The following is a 16,328-nucleotide window of genomic DNA, read 5'->3' on the forward strand; positions in this document are numbered from 1 at the left end:
GAGCGTAGAACCAGACAGACTGTCCCTTTCAGGGAGTAGATACAGCCGTCCTGCATGTCCAAGCCAATTTCTGACTGTGAGAATGATGTATTGAGGAAAGACTAGCCTCACCTTCCTCGCTTCGGAGACTTCCAGTGTAGTAGAGAAGCTCCTAGAACATGCCCCTTATGCCTAAAGGCTACTTTGTCTGGGGGATGACAAGAAGTGACCTGAAGAGTCTTTTTCCTCAACAAAATACATTCCTATACTGAAGCTAGGATAGGAAGAAAGTCCCAGAGACTGCCTACCCCAAGCATAACCCCTGAAGTTGGCTTTCTTGAGGGACAGCGGAAGAAGGAAGAAGAGTTTATTTCACTAACAGGTAAGATAGGGAAAAAGAAAGCAAGTCCTCAGTCATCAATATAAGGTAAAATCAGTGGAAAGACTCCCATTGATTTAAATTGACTTTGGATCAGTGCCTATAACAGCAACTAAGTTCGATAGGAACTATACCGCCATTTCAACACTAATATTCATTACTTCATAATGAAAATAAAAACTTTGCATTTTCTAAATCTTAACATTAACTCTTGGAGGAAAGAAGAGGGTTTTTTCTGGAAAAAATGAAGCAAATTTTTTTTTCCAGTTTCGGTGATTTTAAAAAGACTGTATGGAATTTTAGTGAAGCGTTTAATATTTTTATGTCCCTATACTTTGAAAAATAAGTCAAATTATACTTCCACAATTACTTGATAACTAATCTCAAGCATATTCTTGTGCAGAGGCTTCTTTGAAGACAAAATAAAGATCCATAGCCCACATACACACATGTTCAAAATTAGCATTTTTCAAAAACTAGGAAAGAGTCTTCAAAATTGAAGCTGACAGAAAAAACAAGTCCAGTCTTCAGATTTGGACATGTGTGGATATTTTAATTTGGACATGTGTGGATATTTCAGATTTGGACATGTGTGGATATTTTGGACATGTGTGGATATTTTGATAATAATCAAAATAATTATTTACATACATGGTAGTGTGGCATGATAAGTGTTTTATCAGCATGAGTTTGGGATGGCTACATTCTTCAAGAGCGGGAGTATATTATGAAGACCATCCCTAAAATGATTATTCATATGCCACAGAAGAGAAAAATTACTTTAGAAACCTTATTCATGTTTTTTAAAACACTTTTATATAAGTAAAATTTTATTTCCTCTATATCTAAAACTGAATTTTAGAGCTTATACAACATAATTTTAGACTCTATTTTTAATCAAGGACAGTTTTTTTCTCCCTTTTACTGCTACTTGCCTCAGACTAGCAATACAAGTGTGAGGGTAGTTTTTGTCTAGACATAACAATACTGCCCTCAATTGCATGCACACACCAACCACTGATTTTAATGGGAGCTATGCAAACAGATTCAAGGCAGAATTGGGACCATTAACTATTACGTACCATGTGTCTACATAAATACTTACGTGTGACACAATCTACATAGTAGAAATTAACTGGAACATTTTCAGAATTAAGAGAGAGATAAGAATTATCGTTTAAGGTAAACTGTAATTTAAGACAATTTTATAAAGGGATCACACCTGAGCACTGTCTGAATCTGTTCAACCTTCTTACAAAGCAAAACTAAAAGTTGTCTTCTGTTAAAAGAAAAAAAAAAGGTAACATCATAATCCTGTTAGGAAGATCTTAACAGTGCACGTATTTTTACACCAGCCTCTCCAACAGGAATCACTTTTATAACATACCTGTTATTTCGTAACAAAAAAAATCTTAAGAAAAAGAACTAATTAAGTGAATGAAGCAAGCTGAAGACTTTAGTGTTTACTGTATCAAATAGCAAACTGAACTTTTTAAATAAATTATGTAAGCACACTGCCTGGCATGTAAACATTCATAAACTGTATGCAGAATAAGTGAGAGTCATGAATGATAGGGATTTACAAGGAAATAAATACCTCAGATGGTTTTTGTGACATCATAAACCACAAGAGCAAAGTTTAAATGGGTTATGATATCACCAGAACCACACAGGGCCCAATTTTCTTCATCAGTTTGGCCAATTTTTGTTTACCTAGAAATATTTTTAAAAATGCATAGATTCATGCTCATTTCCCACCTCAACTTGACTTTCTATGCGACTGTTTCCTTCCCCATAAAAGCACATTGCTCCAAATGTTCCTTCATACCACCCCTGTCCTGCTCAAGCTTTCCGGAGGTCTCCTATTTTGTTGTTCTAAACTTGTCCCTCGATCAAATATTCTCATAATTTTCATTCTCATGTCTAGAGATTGTTGTCAAGTTCTAGCTGCCTCTCACCAGTATTCACATAGCATAAACCTGAAATAGCACTTTAAGCTTTTATTTTACGTGTGTATAAAGCACCTTTCATCCTGAAGAGACTTTATAAACTTTACCTGAAATACAATGCTACACAGGGTCTACTACTGAAATCCAGCTGAATTTAGGGTATAATATTAATAGATTCATAGATACAAAGGGCAGAAGACCACCGTGATCATCCATTTTTACCTCCAGTATAGCACACGCCACAGAGCTTCCCCAAAATTATTCCTAGAAAGTATCTTTTAGAAAGCATTCGATCTTGATTGAAAAATTGTCAGTGATGGAAAATCCAGACAACCTTTGGCAACTTGTTTCACTGGTTAGTTACTCTCACCATTAAAAATGTACACCTTATATCTAAGTCTGAATTTGTCTAGTTTCAGCTTCCATCCATAGTATTATATTATCATTTTTTTCTGCTAGGCTGCAGAGCCCTTTTAAAATATTTGTTCCCTGTGTAGATATTTATAGACCATAATCTAGTCATCCCTTGACCTTCTCTTTGTTAAAATAAATAAATTGAGATCCTTGACCATGTCACTATACAGTATGTTTTCTAATCCTTTAATCATTCTCATAGTTCTTCTCTGAATCCTCTCCAATTTATCAACATCCTTCTTGAATTGTGAGCACAGAACTGGATACAGTATTCCAGCAGCAACTGCAGCAGTGCCAAACACAGAGGTAAAATAACCTCTCTACTTCTACTGGAGATTCTCCTGTTTATGCATCCCAGGATCACATTAGCTCTTGTTGGCTACAGCATCACACTGGGAATCCATGTTCAATTAAATATCCACCATGATCCCCAAATCTTTTTCAGAGTCACTGGTTCCAGGGATAGAGTCCCCCATCCTGTAAGAATGGCTACACCATTTGCTCCTAAATGGATACCTTTACATTTAGCTGTATTAAAATGTATGTTGCTTGCTTGGGCCCCAGTTTATCAAGCAATCCAGATCAGTGACCCTATTCTCTTCATTATTTTCCTCTACCCCCAATTTTTGTGTCATGTGAAAATTCTAACAGTGCTGATTTCATGTTTTCTTTCAGATCACAGATAAAAATGTTAACTAGCACAGGGCCAAGAACCAATCCCTGAAGAATCTCACTGGAAAAACACTTGATGATTCCCTGTTTACAATTACATTTTTAAATCTGTCAGTCAGGCAGCTTTTATTTCAGCCATGTGTGCCATGTTAATTTTATATCATTCAAGATTCCTAACTGAAATGTTGTGCTGTACCAAGCCAAATGACTTACAAAAAATTATTACATCAACACTATTACCCTTATCAAACTTTCAATCTAATTAAAAAAAGATATAATATTAGTTTAACAGGATCTGTTTTCCATAAAGCCATATTGATTTTCATTAATTACATTATCCTCCTTTAATTTTTTATTAATCAAGTCCCATATCAGCCGCTCTATTATCTTGCCAAGGATCAATGTCAAACTAACGATATGACTCTGGTAATCATAGGCCTGTTTACCCTTTTTAAAAAGTGGCAAAACGTTGGCTCTCTTTTATTCTTCTGGAGCTTCCTTAGTGCCCCAAGACTTATTGAAATTGAACATTCATGGTTCAGTGAGTCTCTCAGACAGCTCTTTTAAAACTCTTAATGCAAGTTATCTGGACCTGCTGATTTTAAAATGTTCAACTTTAGTACCTGCTATTCAGCATCCTCCTGAGAGACTAGTGGAATGGAAAGAGTGGTATCAACACCATACGATCAAATGATTATAAATGTGGTTATAAATATGATCAAGTCATGATTAAGGCTCTGTGTTTGTCATAGAGGACATGGAAGTCACAGATTCCATGACCTCTGTGATTTCTGCAGCGGCCCATGCAGCTGAACCGGGAGCCGCCTGAGCAGCCCCTGTGTCAGTCACAATGGCTGCTGCTGGGGCAGTCTCAGGTTCCCCACCCCATTCCCCCAGCAGCAGGAGTTTGGGCGGGGGGGCGGGGGTTAAAGCTGGGGATTGGGTGCCAGGCGCTGCTTGCCTGGGGGGAGTTCCCCGGAAGGGTGACAGAAACTCCCTTCCCTAAGTTCTTAGCTCCACGTGCTGCCTCCGCCCACAGGCTCAGGCACAGGCACCACCCTCATAGCTCCCATTGGCCGCAGTTCCAGCCAATGGGAGCTGCAGAACTAGGGCTTGGGGTGGAATGAAGGCAGCATGTGGAGCTAGAAGCTGGAGGGCCCTGCTTCCCATGAGCCAGGTAGGGAACCTGCCCCAACCCCAGCTCCTGCCAATCCCTGCCCTAACCTGCCCCACTTCCACCTCGAGCACCCAGGCCACCGCCCCAAGTTTTAGTCAGGGATATATAGTAAAAGTCATGCACAGGTCACGGGCCATGAATTTTTGTTTACTGTTCGTGATCTGTCCAAGACTTTTACTAAAAATATCTGTCACTAAAATGTAGTCTTAGTCATGATCACTTGTACCGAAATAATTTTTTGTTCTATGATCAGTTCTGCTTTATCTGCTGGGACACGGTCTAAAGAATTTCTCCAAGTTGGCTGCAATACTTTTTTGAGTTAAGAAATTGTCATTTACAATGTTTAGAAATTCCAAGGATGTTTTAGTACTGGTATATTAGCTGCACAGCACAACTCTATAGCAGTTTATAATATGAAGTGAAGAATACCTTCTTTACAGAGCCAGTCTGAAAATGTGGTTCCCTCCTCCCATCCCCACAGAAAATTTTGACTTTTTGGTTCAAATTATTCATTAAAAACTGAAAATGTCTATCCAGAAATACCACCACAGAGCTTCAGGGACAGTTTGGCTGTCCCACATCCCAATTCTCCTCTAAAGTCTGAGTTTCCAGGCCAGACTACATGTCCCCTGATACATCATGTTTCTACTTTTTTTCTGAGACTGCAGCATGATGCATCTTGAGAGATGTAGTCTGGCCAGAGAACCCAGTCCATATAACAGAATGAGGTAGATGAAGCACCCAAACGACAACTCCCATGAACCATAACAGCAGCAGTTCCAGGTAATTTTTTTTTCAGGTTTTGTGTACTCCATTTTTTTTTTCCAATAAAAGTTCTTCCTTTGTGGAGAACAGACATTTCCCACAAAAGATTTTAATCAAAAACCCAATTTTCTATAAAAAACAGCTGCAGCAGAAAAAAACTTAAAAACAGCCCTGCTCTTATTCAACTGAGGGAGAATTCAAGCTAGCAAAATATAATTGGCTACTATGGAAATTAGTCAGGGTGCCAGGGTTAACATCACTATTCATGTGAAGAGTGGCAACTGATTGTTAGTTAACACAAGTAGTTAACATCTCCATTTTACAGCTCATTAAAAAGCCAGCAACCCATTTAATTACGGTGACCTACTCATTTACTCATCATTCTAGGACGGATATTGGTTCCATAATTACCAAGACTCTGAGCGAAAGCTAATTCAATCAATGGAAAGTCTACCATCGAATTCAGTGGACTTAGGATCAGGCCACAAGAGAAGAAGAGTGTCATTGAATAGTTAACAGCACAGATGTTCTTTAGAGAGGTCTCTTTGGTAGACCAAGTTTATATAAAGCAAGGAAATCCAGAGTTAAGAGGCTAATCTTCCTTTGTACAGTTATCCTATTGTGTCCACATATTGCTGTGAATATGATTCATAACACGATGGGGGCAATACAGACGGTCCCCAGGTTATGCAAACCCGATTTACGGAAATCCGGACTTACGGAACAGGACATTTGTGTAAGTCGGGGAGCTTCTGTACTGGACATCTGCATGCCTCTAATTAGTTGAAAAATACTAGACTAGACTAAAGCCCAAGTATTCTCACACATTCAATAAATTTAGGTAATTAAAATACATTACATGACTATTATATTTTTGTAAATCCGATTAAACCTAATCCATTTGATTGTATCAGATATCTAGAGAAACTGCATTTTTTTCAGATAGATTAATACTTCCTACAGATACAAGTACAGCATATGTTAATCTCAGTGCCTATACCTCCTATACTGCCATCCAATAAGACATGCCGACAATGATGTGTTTTAGGACCCATGTGTTTTTTGACACCATCATAAACTTTCAGGAAGAAGAAATTAGGCTGTCACTTGAGCAGCTTCCAAATCTAAGTTCCTCTTCATTTAAGGACTATACAGACTATATAGTAAATTTGAAATGAAAATAAAACTTTTAAAGCAGGCCTCTGGATTTCCTCCCATGAAGGAAATACAAGATGGTGACCAATTTCATGAATGACACAGTGAGAGTCACACTTTCAGAGTCAATAATAGCACTGAGTTACAAAAAAGGGTAGGTTAAGGGCAAAACATCACTGAGCAAAAAACGGAAGTTCAAGCCATATGCTTGAATACTAGGATTTTTTTTTTTAAATCAAAACCATAACAATTAAACAGTTTTAATCTGGAAACTACAACTCAGTGGTAGAACAGCTCTATCTTAGTTGTAATGTAACCTAACAGCTATTTGACTATAAATGTAAATAGTGAACAATTGTTTTATTTGCTTAGCCATGCACAAATCCATCTAGCCAGCCTGGGAAGAGTTTATCATCATCCCTGTTGCTAGTTATTGATTAATATACAACAACATGGCTAGCACGCAATAACTGTATTTATGCAAGCTACTGATTGGTTAAACAAGCTATTAATGACAAGGTGCACATCAACACTTAAAACAGTCAGACTGTGTTGCTTGACCACAAAAACAAGCAGGTCATCACTCTGAAATGTTATAGAATATGAAAGGCACAAATGGGATCTCTCTGTTGAAAAAAAACCCAACACTCATATGGCTCCATGTTTCTTTTTTGGCATAACTATTAGAAAACAAGACCACTGAGAATTGCAAACATTATTTACTCACTTTCTATTCTGAGGTTTCTACAACTTATTTAATTCTGTAACTCGAACTATCCAAAAATAATGTATAAAGTTACAATTACAATGTTTTAAATAAGTGTACTATGAATCACTAATTCTCTTAATTAAAAAGGTATGTGTATATAGATTTTCCCATTAATTTTTTTTCATACTGTCAAGCAAAATTCTTCAGACCTTAGAACTGATTCAGTCCTTTATGGGCACAGGAGAGTCCAACCTGATCACACTCCTAACTCTGTAATGGGAGGCACACTGGAGGGCAGTTCCACCAGGGTGCAGGCAATTTCTGTCAAGCTGTCTAAGGAGTTCACTCGGAGGGGCAGTCTTAATTGCACCTCAAAACATCATACCACAGAAAAAAACAACTGATGTATGCGTGTGAAGTCTAAAATATTAATTTTCTTCATTTCATGACAACAGCTACTCTTTTTAAATAAGAAAATATTTTCAAATGACGACCTACAATATGTTTCACATGTTTCTGGAAAAGATATTCTATTTTACGTAATTCAGTCAGTTGCACAGATAGAAATTAGATACCAAGATGGTAGGCATCACAGAAATACTTGGAAGTACCTAGATAGATTGCAACCATATGAATACGGTGGTGAAAAGCATATGGATGAAAGGAACATGCATTTAAAGGAAGAGTGACGATTACACCACAACTAACATGGGTACCATTTCTTTTTTAAAAATCAAGGGATAAAACACTCTATCTAATCAATGCAAAGTATTTTCTTCTCTTTTTAAGATCAGGTGTTTTTTAAAAAAAAATATGGGCAGTGAGTTTGCTATAAGCAAATGACTAATTTTTCTTGCAAATGTGCCTACAATCTGTTGGAGGTCAAGTACATAGGCTTGCATGAAGTTGTCTAACTATAAATTTAGGATGTAAAACCCTTTCTAGTATGAATCCTGCTTTCAATACATAACACAAATCTCTATATATCTTGCAAAATCAGTTTCTGTGTTTGCACATGTACGTACAACAGCTGTTTTTCCAAAATTATTAAGAGAGTTCCTAACTAAGTATGGAGGCTTTTGTCAAGTCCTTCATAGAAACACAAGAGAATAAATATATCTGATGAAGACAAGCTTTTATTAAAAGATATGATGTGTACTTATACCAACAATCTTTTAGTGTTGAGAACTTCCAGAGATTATCTTTCCAGTGAATTTACCGCATAATACTAGAGCACTAGTTCTCAACCAGTGGTATACGTACCCCTAGGGATACACAGAGGTCTTCCGAGGAGTACATCAACTTATCTAGATATTTGTGAAGTTTTGCAACAGGCTCCATAGAAAGCACTAGAGAAGTCAGCACAAACTAATATTTCATACAGACAATGACTTGTTTATACTGCTCTATATACTATACACTGAAATGTAAGTACAGCATTTATATTCCAATTGATTTATTTTATAATTATATGGTAAAAATGAGGAAAAAAAGCAATTTTTCAGTAACGGCGTGTTATGACACTTTTGTATTTTTATGTCTGATTTTGTAAACAAGTAGTTTTGAAGTGAGGTGAAAGTTGGGGGTACACAAGACAAATCAGACTCCTGAAAAGGGCACAGTAGTCTGGAAAGGTTGAGAACCCTGTACTAGACTACAGTGTTTGTGCCAGTGAACCAGACTCCTCTTTTTTCAGAGGTTCCTAGGAAACCATTCAGCCTCTCCTTGCTTAACCTGATGGTTTGAGGTGACATTATAAATCACACTCGCATTTTCAGCTATCATACTATTCCCAATTTAGTAAAAAGGACCAGCCATGGTCATCTGTCAGGACAACAGCATCTTTATAATGCATTAGAAGTAGTCTCCGAACCCATTAGATTACAGCAACCTGACAACACTAAAGGAATGAAACATTTAAAAAAAAAACTAGCATGCAAGATCCATTTCTCAACTTCTGTAATATTTAGACATAACCAACTAGTTCAATTACATGCAGATTCAGAATACAAGTAGAGATGGAGCTCTTGTCATTCCACAAAAAAGACAGTTGACAACTGTGCCATACATGGTCCAGGTCCTCTCTCTCCTGGAAATACACAGGAAGAGCGTGGTCCACAAGCTTCTACAAAACTCATACTTTCCTAAATGGTTACCCACATTCGAGAATGTGACCATGCATGGGGAAATGACGAGCAATTGCTAAAAATTACTTGCATTCAGCAGTGATAATTACATCCTTTTATGGTTCATGACAGAGAACAGTATAAATCGTTTTCTGTATACCTAAATGAAGACTTAAATCTCAAAAGTTCTTACACTGTATTTAGAGAAGAGAGTGTACTATTGAACATTTAGATGTAACCATCATCCAGCCAATGACTTAAAATGATCCATTTACATGAAATGCTTAGTGTTCTGCTGATCACTGACATTAATATACTAATCTTGATGAATTTTGCACTTATAATACTGGATTTTCAGTTTTGACCAACTGATTAGTTTTTAACGCTATGTATGTCTTGCTTTCACTTGTGGTTTGAATATGTTTACTTAAACCAAAAAGTATTTTGCATCTCAATTATTTTATATTGTACAACTGAATAGAATTTAAATCAATAAATTATTCATAAGAAAGACAACAGAAAAAACAAAGCTGTGCACTTCTTTCAAAGACTTCAGATTACTAAAACATACCATATTTATGCATGCAATATTTGATTTTTATTTTTTTTTAGAACAGAAGTTTGTTGTTTTTAGATCAGGATATGCCAAAAATCCAACACCAAACAATTTTTGTTTATAATTAAGGCAATCATCAATGCAGGATTGTAGTCCATTTTATTTCATCTCTACATCAAAAAAAGTAATTTAAAAAAATTAAAATTCCCTTGAAACCATAAAATAAATGAAAATGTAAGTGCCTTCACATAATAACAGTGAGCTGACCCTCTGGGAAATGGTTGACTTTCTCAATTCAAGGTATTCAAAGCTCATTCAAAAGTGTTCATTTGGAATGCAGATATCAAAGATGATGCAAATGTTCAAGAGAAAATTAGAACTTACCAGATGTTCTAATCCAGCTTTGATGTTTCCAGAGTCCCTATAACACAAGAATAGAAGTTGTAAATAGTTGCTAAACCCTTGTCTGTAATGATTTATGTTTAACCCAAAAATGTCAAAAGAAAGTGATGTAAATTCTTGACTGTCTTTCTAATGTTCTTAACTTTTACATCTTGACTATTAAAAACACAAGGGAAAAAACCGTCTCATTAAAGCCAAGATTATTTACCTACTTAAACTCCAAAATTTTACTTTCCTTACAATTGTTATAACCCAGGAACCCCAGGTCCTACTAATCCAGGGGGTCACAAGGTTATTATGTGGGGGTCATGAGCCACCCAACTCTGAATGAAGCAGCAGCACAGAAGTAAGGGTGGCAATGGAGAGCTAAGCCTGATGTGAAAAGTGATATTGGCCAAGTTTCTTCACGCCCCAATACTAAACAGTAACTATTTTTTTAAAAAAAACTTTTCTGCTTATAACAATATTTCAACAAAATGTGTTTTAGTCTTAATTGAAAAGCAGTGAGAAAAGGTAAATTTATTTTAAACAATAGGGTTGTGAATTTAGCATTTTAAAAAATGTTAAATATAAGAAATGTGTTTTAATTTATAAGAGGTTTGCTGTGTGAAAGGGGTCACCAATATAAAAAGTTTGAGAACCACTGTACTAACCCAAAAAAATGTTTTATACATAAAGCACCAGTGCTTCATAGAAAAATTTAAAAAAACAAATACAAAACTTAGTACTATCACATCAAAATCTATGTGCACTGCCTGTCTGAGCTCCCTTTACCAGAACTTTGTTAACAAATGTTCTGAGCATTCACAAACAAGGGAGATAATGAATTAATTGTACGTTAATTAACTAGATGATGGCAGGGATGCTAGAACTTTAAATATTTCTGTTCATATCAGTTGCAAAACTTTAATGCACAGATAGAAAAAATAAGGAAAAACACACAAAAACACAAAAACTGGAAGGTTGCAAAGGACCAATGAGAAACTGAAGACACTAAGGCAAGGAAAATGTAGACTGAAAACTTAATCTTTAATGCACACTGCTGAGCACAGATACAGTGCAAGTTTGCCAAGCTGGATAAGGATAAACAATTTCCCCAGCTGAGTGAAGTGAACTGGATAAAATGCCTTCTCTCTGGCACTTCCAAAAAAAACCAAAAAAACTCAGTGATGACAGCCAGTTTCTGCTTTCATAGATTCAACATTAAATCTGTTTCTAAACTTAACTATCCCTTTCTGTTGATGTCGCAATCATGACAAACAGAAAAAAATGACCGTCCAAGCAATTAATTCCTGGGTCATATAACAGTGTTTACCTATGTGTAGAATATTCTTTTTCAACAATTATACAGACGTATAAAACCAGAAATGGCAAAACAAACAACCTCCTCCTCCCCCCATTCCTCTGAAAAGGTAAACATCAGCTCTTTCTATTTTGCTAACTAGCAAAATATTAAAAAAAACAGGTTTAAAGATTACAAATACAAAAATATTGAAGGAAATGTGATTTTAACGCATCCAACCTAATGTTACTTTTGAATACTCCAGTAATTATGCAATCTCCTTTTATTTAAGACATTTTTACATTATCTAGTTTTCAGCATTTGACATTACATTAGTCTCACACAAAAATCACAAATTTTAATATACAAAGCTAATTTTGTATTCTTTTTTGTTAATTATTTGGTGTTAATAATGTTAGGCTCTTTCATATGAAATTAAAGTATTACTTTATAATTTTGACAAAGCTTTCAGTAAGTATACTAAGTATACTTATTCTCTTCAAATTCATCTGAAATGGAGTCACAGAAAAAGTTGGACTTCTCTTATACTATTTTTTTTATAACCAAAACTTCCTATACAAGATCATATATTATTTAGATAAAAATGAAGTCCTGTATATTTTTTATGTGGTGCTAAAGATCCTAATGAACTTAATTTACTGAGAAGCAGGCTTCCAAGACACTGATGTAGGAAGCTTCCAGCTAACGGTATAAAATCTGCCCTCTTTAGTGGTCTGTCTCCTGTGCTGTCCCTGTCATGACTTCATCAATATTTGTGCAACTCCGTTTGCCCTGTGCTGAAAGCAGACTTAATTCAATTATAGGTCTCAAAACTGATAAAATGGTCCTGAAGTGGAAAATGGGAAGAGATTATTGGCAAATGAATAAAGATTTGTATCGACCTAACACACAAGAGTACAGCAGGGTTTTGTGGGGGAAGGGGGGGTGTTATTTTTTTCAAATCGTTCTGTCTTAAGTCTTCTGGGAACAGTGAGTTTCCCTTCCCCTCATGCAGCACATCGATTTCTGAATTAGACTGCAATATTAAATAATTAATATACTTGCCATGATTGATGTTTTGCATTAGTTGAATATTAGGTTATCAATCAAAATCCACTTGGTTTAATGTAATAATATTGGAAAAGTGTCACTGGCTGTTCATCCAATTTGTAGTTGAGGCAGCACAGATAGTAATATTGGTGTAACACAAGGCTCTAAAGCAGGAAATGCAGTGGTTGAACATACATAAGGCAAACATTATGAAACTAACTAGGACAAGACTGAGACTGTCCTAAATAAACCATGTGGCACCTGTCAGTTTCAATGTTAGCATCTTACCAGCCAGAGGACGCCATGCATCAATCATACAATGACATCTAGTAAAAATGTAGCTAAGACAAAATTATCTTTGTTGTTCAAAAATGTATTCCTTTAGGTAATAAGGCGACACTACTACACCCAATGTTGTACTTTAAATATTGTATTATAAAAAAATCTGGAACTGTTGCTAAATTGTAGTCACAATACATTTAAAAATGACTACCAAAACATTAACTCACCTAAGATTTTAATAGAATACATTATCCTTTTTATCACTGTAAATGGCGACAAGAGCTGTTTTATGCACAGCCTCAGATTCAGAGTTTAAAAGGAGCTGTGCAATAACAGATAGCTAATATTAATTTCATATTCACCAATAATATTTAGCTTTCCAGAAATTTCATTCATTTCTTCCACATTACACTCCCCCCACAATATACACATTTACCTTTCAAACTATTAGTCTACAAAGCACAACAACATTTAATTTTTATGTTTGTTGGATACAATAGTATCAGAGGGGTAGCCGTGTTAGTCTGGATCTGTAAAAGCAGCAGAGAATCCTGTGGCACCTTATAGACTAACAGACGTTTTGGAGCGTGAGCTTTCGTGGGTGAATACCATGAATTCACCCATGAAAGCTCATGCTCCAAAACGTCTGTTAGTCTATAAGGTGCCACAGGATTCTCTGCTGCTTGGATACAATACTTATTTGTAATTTTACTTCTCTTGCCCCTTTACATCAGCTCTGGAGTTGTGATTTTCCTCTATTATGAATTTCTACTGTAAAGAGCTATTTTAAAAAGCTTACATTAAAGACAGTAAGCACACCACTCAAACTAGTTCAAAGGTGAAGTTAAGTGAGGAAAACATTACAGCTGAACTAAATTTGAATCATGGCCATGAGAGATCTGTAACAACAAGCCAGGAATTCAATGAGGCAAGTGTAGCCATCTTTGGATTACTTGAAACCACAATGTAGGTACCTAATTGAGTTCATGTTAACTTATTGAAAGTTTATGGAACAAAGAAACAGATTATATCAATTGATATTTGTTAAAAACACTGATTTACACCTACACATATATTGACATATTGTATATACTCGATTATAAGCTGGTTCGTTTATAAGCCGACCCCCCCAAGATAGATAAGTGAAAATGTTTATGACCTGTTCATAAGACGACTCTATAATTCAGGGGTCAGCAAACTTTGGCTCCCAGGCCATCAGGATAAGCCGCTGGTAGGCCGAGATGGTTTGTTTACCTCAAGCGTCTGCAGGCACGGAGGTAAACCTAAGTAAACAAAGTGCCCTGGGGCACCAGGCTTACCCTGATGGGCCAGTACAGCAACTGGTGGGGAAATTTGCATGGGGGAAGAAGCTGGAGGTCAGGGGAGTAATCCCTGTGACCATCCCCTACATGACCCCACCCTAGCCCAGGACCCCCACACTCTCCCCATCCCATCCCTTCCCACCTTATCTGGGGAGGAGCAGGGGAGGATGTCTCTGGCCTGGCTGGAGCTGCTCCAGCAGGCTGGGCAGCACGGCTGCAGCCTGCTCCAGCATGCCAGACTGTGCGGTGCAGCTGTAGCTTGTTCCAGAGGGCTGGGCCAGGTGGCACGGCCGCAGAGTGCTCCGGCAGGCCGGGCAGCGTGGCCACAGCCTGCCAGAGATGCAGCTGCTTTGGATGATTGGGGAACAGCAGCATGGCTAGAAGTGGAGACACTCTTGCCCCAGCTCTTCCCTTCTGTCTCTGCTGGCTGTGCTGCCTCTCCTTGCTCCCTCTGTTGGGGGGAGTAGTTATGTTCCATCTCTCCCTCTCTATACCCGTTCATAAGCCAACCCCCTTCTCTGGTGCTTCCCTTTTTTACTAAAAAAGTTCAGCTTATGAACGAGTATATATGGTACATAAATACACATATATATGTATAAACCCAAACAGTTAATCAAGGTTACCGAAAAAAAATTAAAGTAGTCATGCTCTCAAGTAACTAATGATTTCACAAATCATTTACCTGCATTAATGCATTCAATTTAATAGTAATTTCACAATCAGCAAATATACAACTATTGTTGTTCTGCACACTACAGTTAAACAAAACACTTCAGCTACTTATAGGTAGTCCATGTTCTTCATTGTTATTTGCAGTGGCCATAAAGCCAATGCTCCCCAGCTGTGCAATGTTTAGAAAGAAGCTGCATAATTCAACTACAGAAGGGACAAAAGCGACCGGGGGTGAGGGGGTGGGACTGGGAGTGAAGGCTGATATGGGGAGATGGAGACTGGGAGCTGGGTAATGGAGACAGGAAATAAAGGAGAGGGTAATGTGTGTGGCAAGAACTGAGATCAGATGAAGAGCTGGGTAGGGAAATGGACTTGTTGGTGGGGAGGAATGGTAGGGAAGGAGATGGGGCACAGGGGAGACAAATCTGACGGGGTGCAGGGGAAGAAATGCCTGGCTAGCCAAAGAGGCCAGGACAAAGAGTAGAGAGAAAGGGGAGCTTAGATTGGATGAGGAGCCTGGTGACGGAGACTTGACTCGATGAGGAGCTAGTGAGGTGTGGGGGTGACTAGAGGCCAGGATTGTGGGTAGAGAGATTAAACAAGGAGCAGGAAGGAGAGGAATTGGAAATGGCTGAGCAAGATTAAGGGGTGACTTGACTACTATATGTAAAGTACCTACACACAGAACAAATATCTGATAATGGGTTTTACAAGCTAGCGGAGAAAGGCATAACTCCACTCTATCCAATGGCTGGAAGTTGAAGCTGGACAAATTCAGACAGGAAAAAAAGGCATACATTTTTAACAGTGACTGTAATTAACCACTGGAGCAATTTACCAAGGGTTGTGGTGGATTCTCTATAACTGGCTATTCTTAAACCATGCCTGGACATTTTGCTAAAAGAAAAGCTCTAGGAATTATTTTGGGAAAGTTTTATGGGCTGTGTTATAAAAGAGGTCAGAACAGATGATCACAATAGTCCCTTGTGGCCTTGGAATCAATGAATCTAAGATGCCTGGGGAAAAGAGGCTGGGGGTTATGGGAGAACTATGACTGGCTGGGCAAAGAGCCTATCCTTGGAAAAGGTTTACCCTGCCCCCAAACAAGAGGTGCGGCATGCTGAATGCTTGTCATCCTGTGACTGATCAACCTCAGCACAGAAGGGACCATATTTCAGTAGTGCTGTGCATTTATAATGTTTCAAGTATTCTGGGATCCCTGCAATGAACGGTATTGTATAAGAGGGTATATTTTATGACCTCACCCATATTTAACAGCTTGGGCATAGAAGCAGATTTCTGGCCAATACAGTATTAAAAAAAGATTCTTCCCAGAGAAATCTCTAGAAGTAAAGGATCACAACTAAAAACTGACTAGAGCATGTACTAGTACACTGGGCCCAGGAGATCATGTTTACTGGGGCCACACTCCCTCCC

The 16,328-nt window shown here is 37.5% G+C and overlaps 1 protein-coding gene across 1 annotated transcript in view; it reads right to left on the reverse strand.

Moving 5' to 3' along the window:
- The window catches only part of RSRC1 (arginine and serine rich coiled-coil 1), a 341,170-nt gene that overhangs the window by 189,603 nt on the left and 135,239 nt on the right, over window positions 1-16,328 (reverse strand). Inside the window, exon 5 of the mRNA XM_032805529.2 lies at window positions 10,266-10,302. Within this exon, the coding sequence (XP_032661420.1) occupies window positions 10,266-10,302 (37 nt within the window). The remainder of the gene's footprint in view (window positions 1-10,265; window positions 10,303-16,328) is intronic.

The sequence above is a fragment of the Chelonoidis abingdonii genome, chromosome 8, assembly GCF_003597395.2.
Source record: "Chelonoidis abingdonii isolate Lonesome George chromosome 8, CheloAbing_2.0, whole genome shotgun sequence".
Lineage (NCBI taxonomy): Eukaryota > Metazoa > Chordata > Testudines > Testudinidae > Chelonoidis > Chelonoidis abingdonii.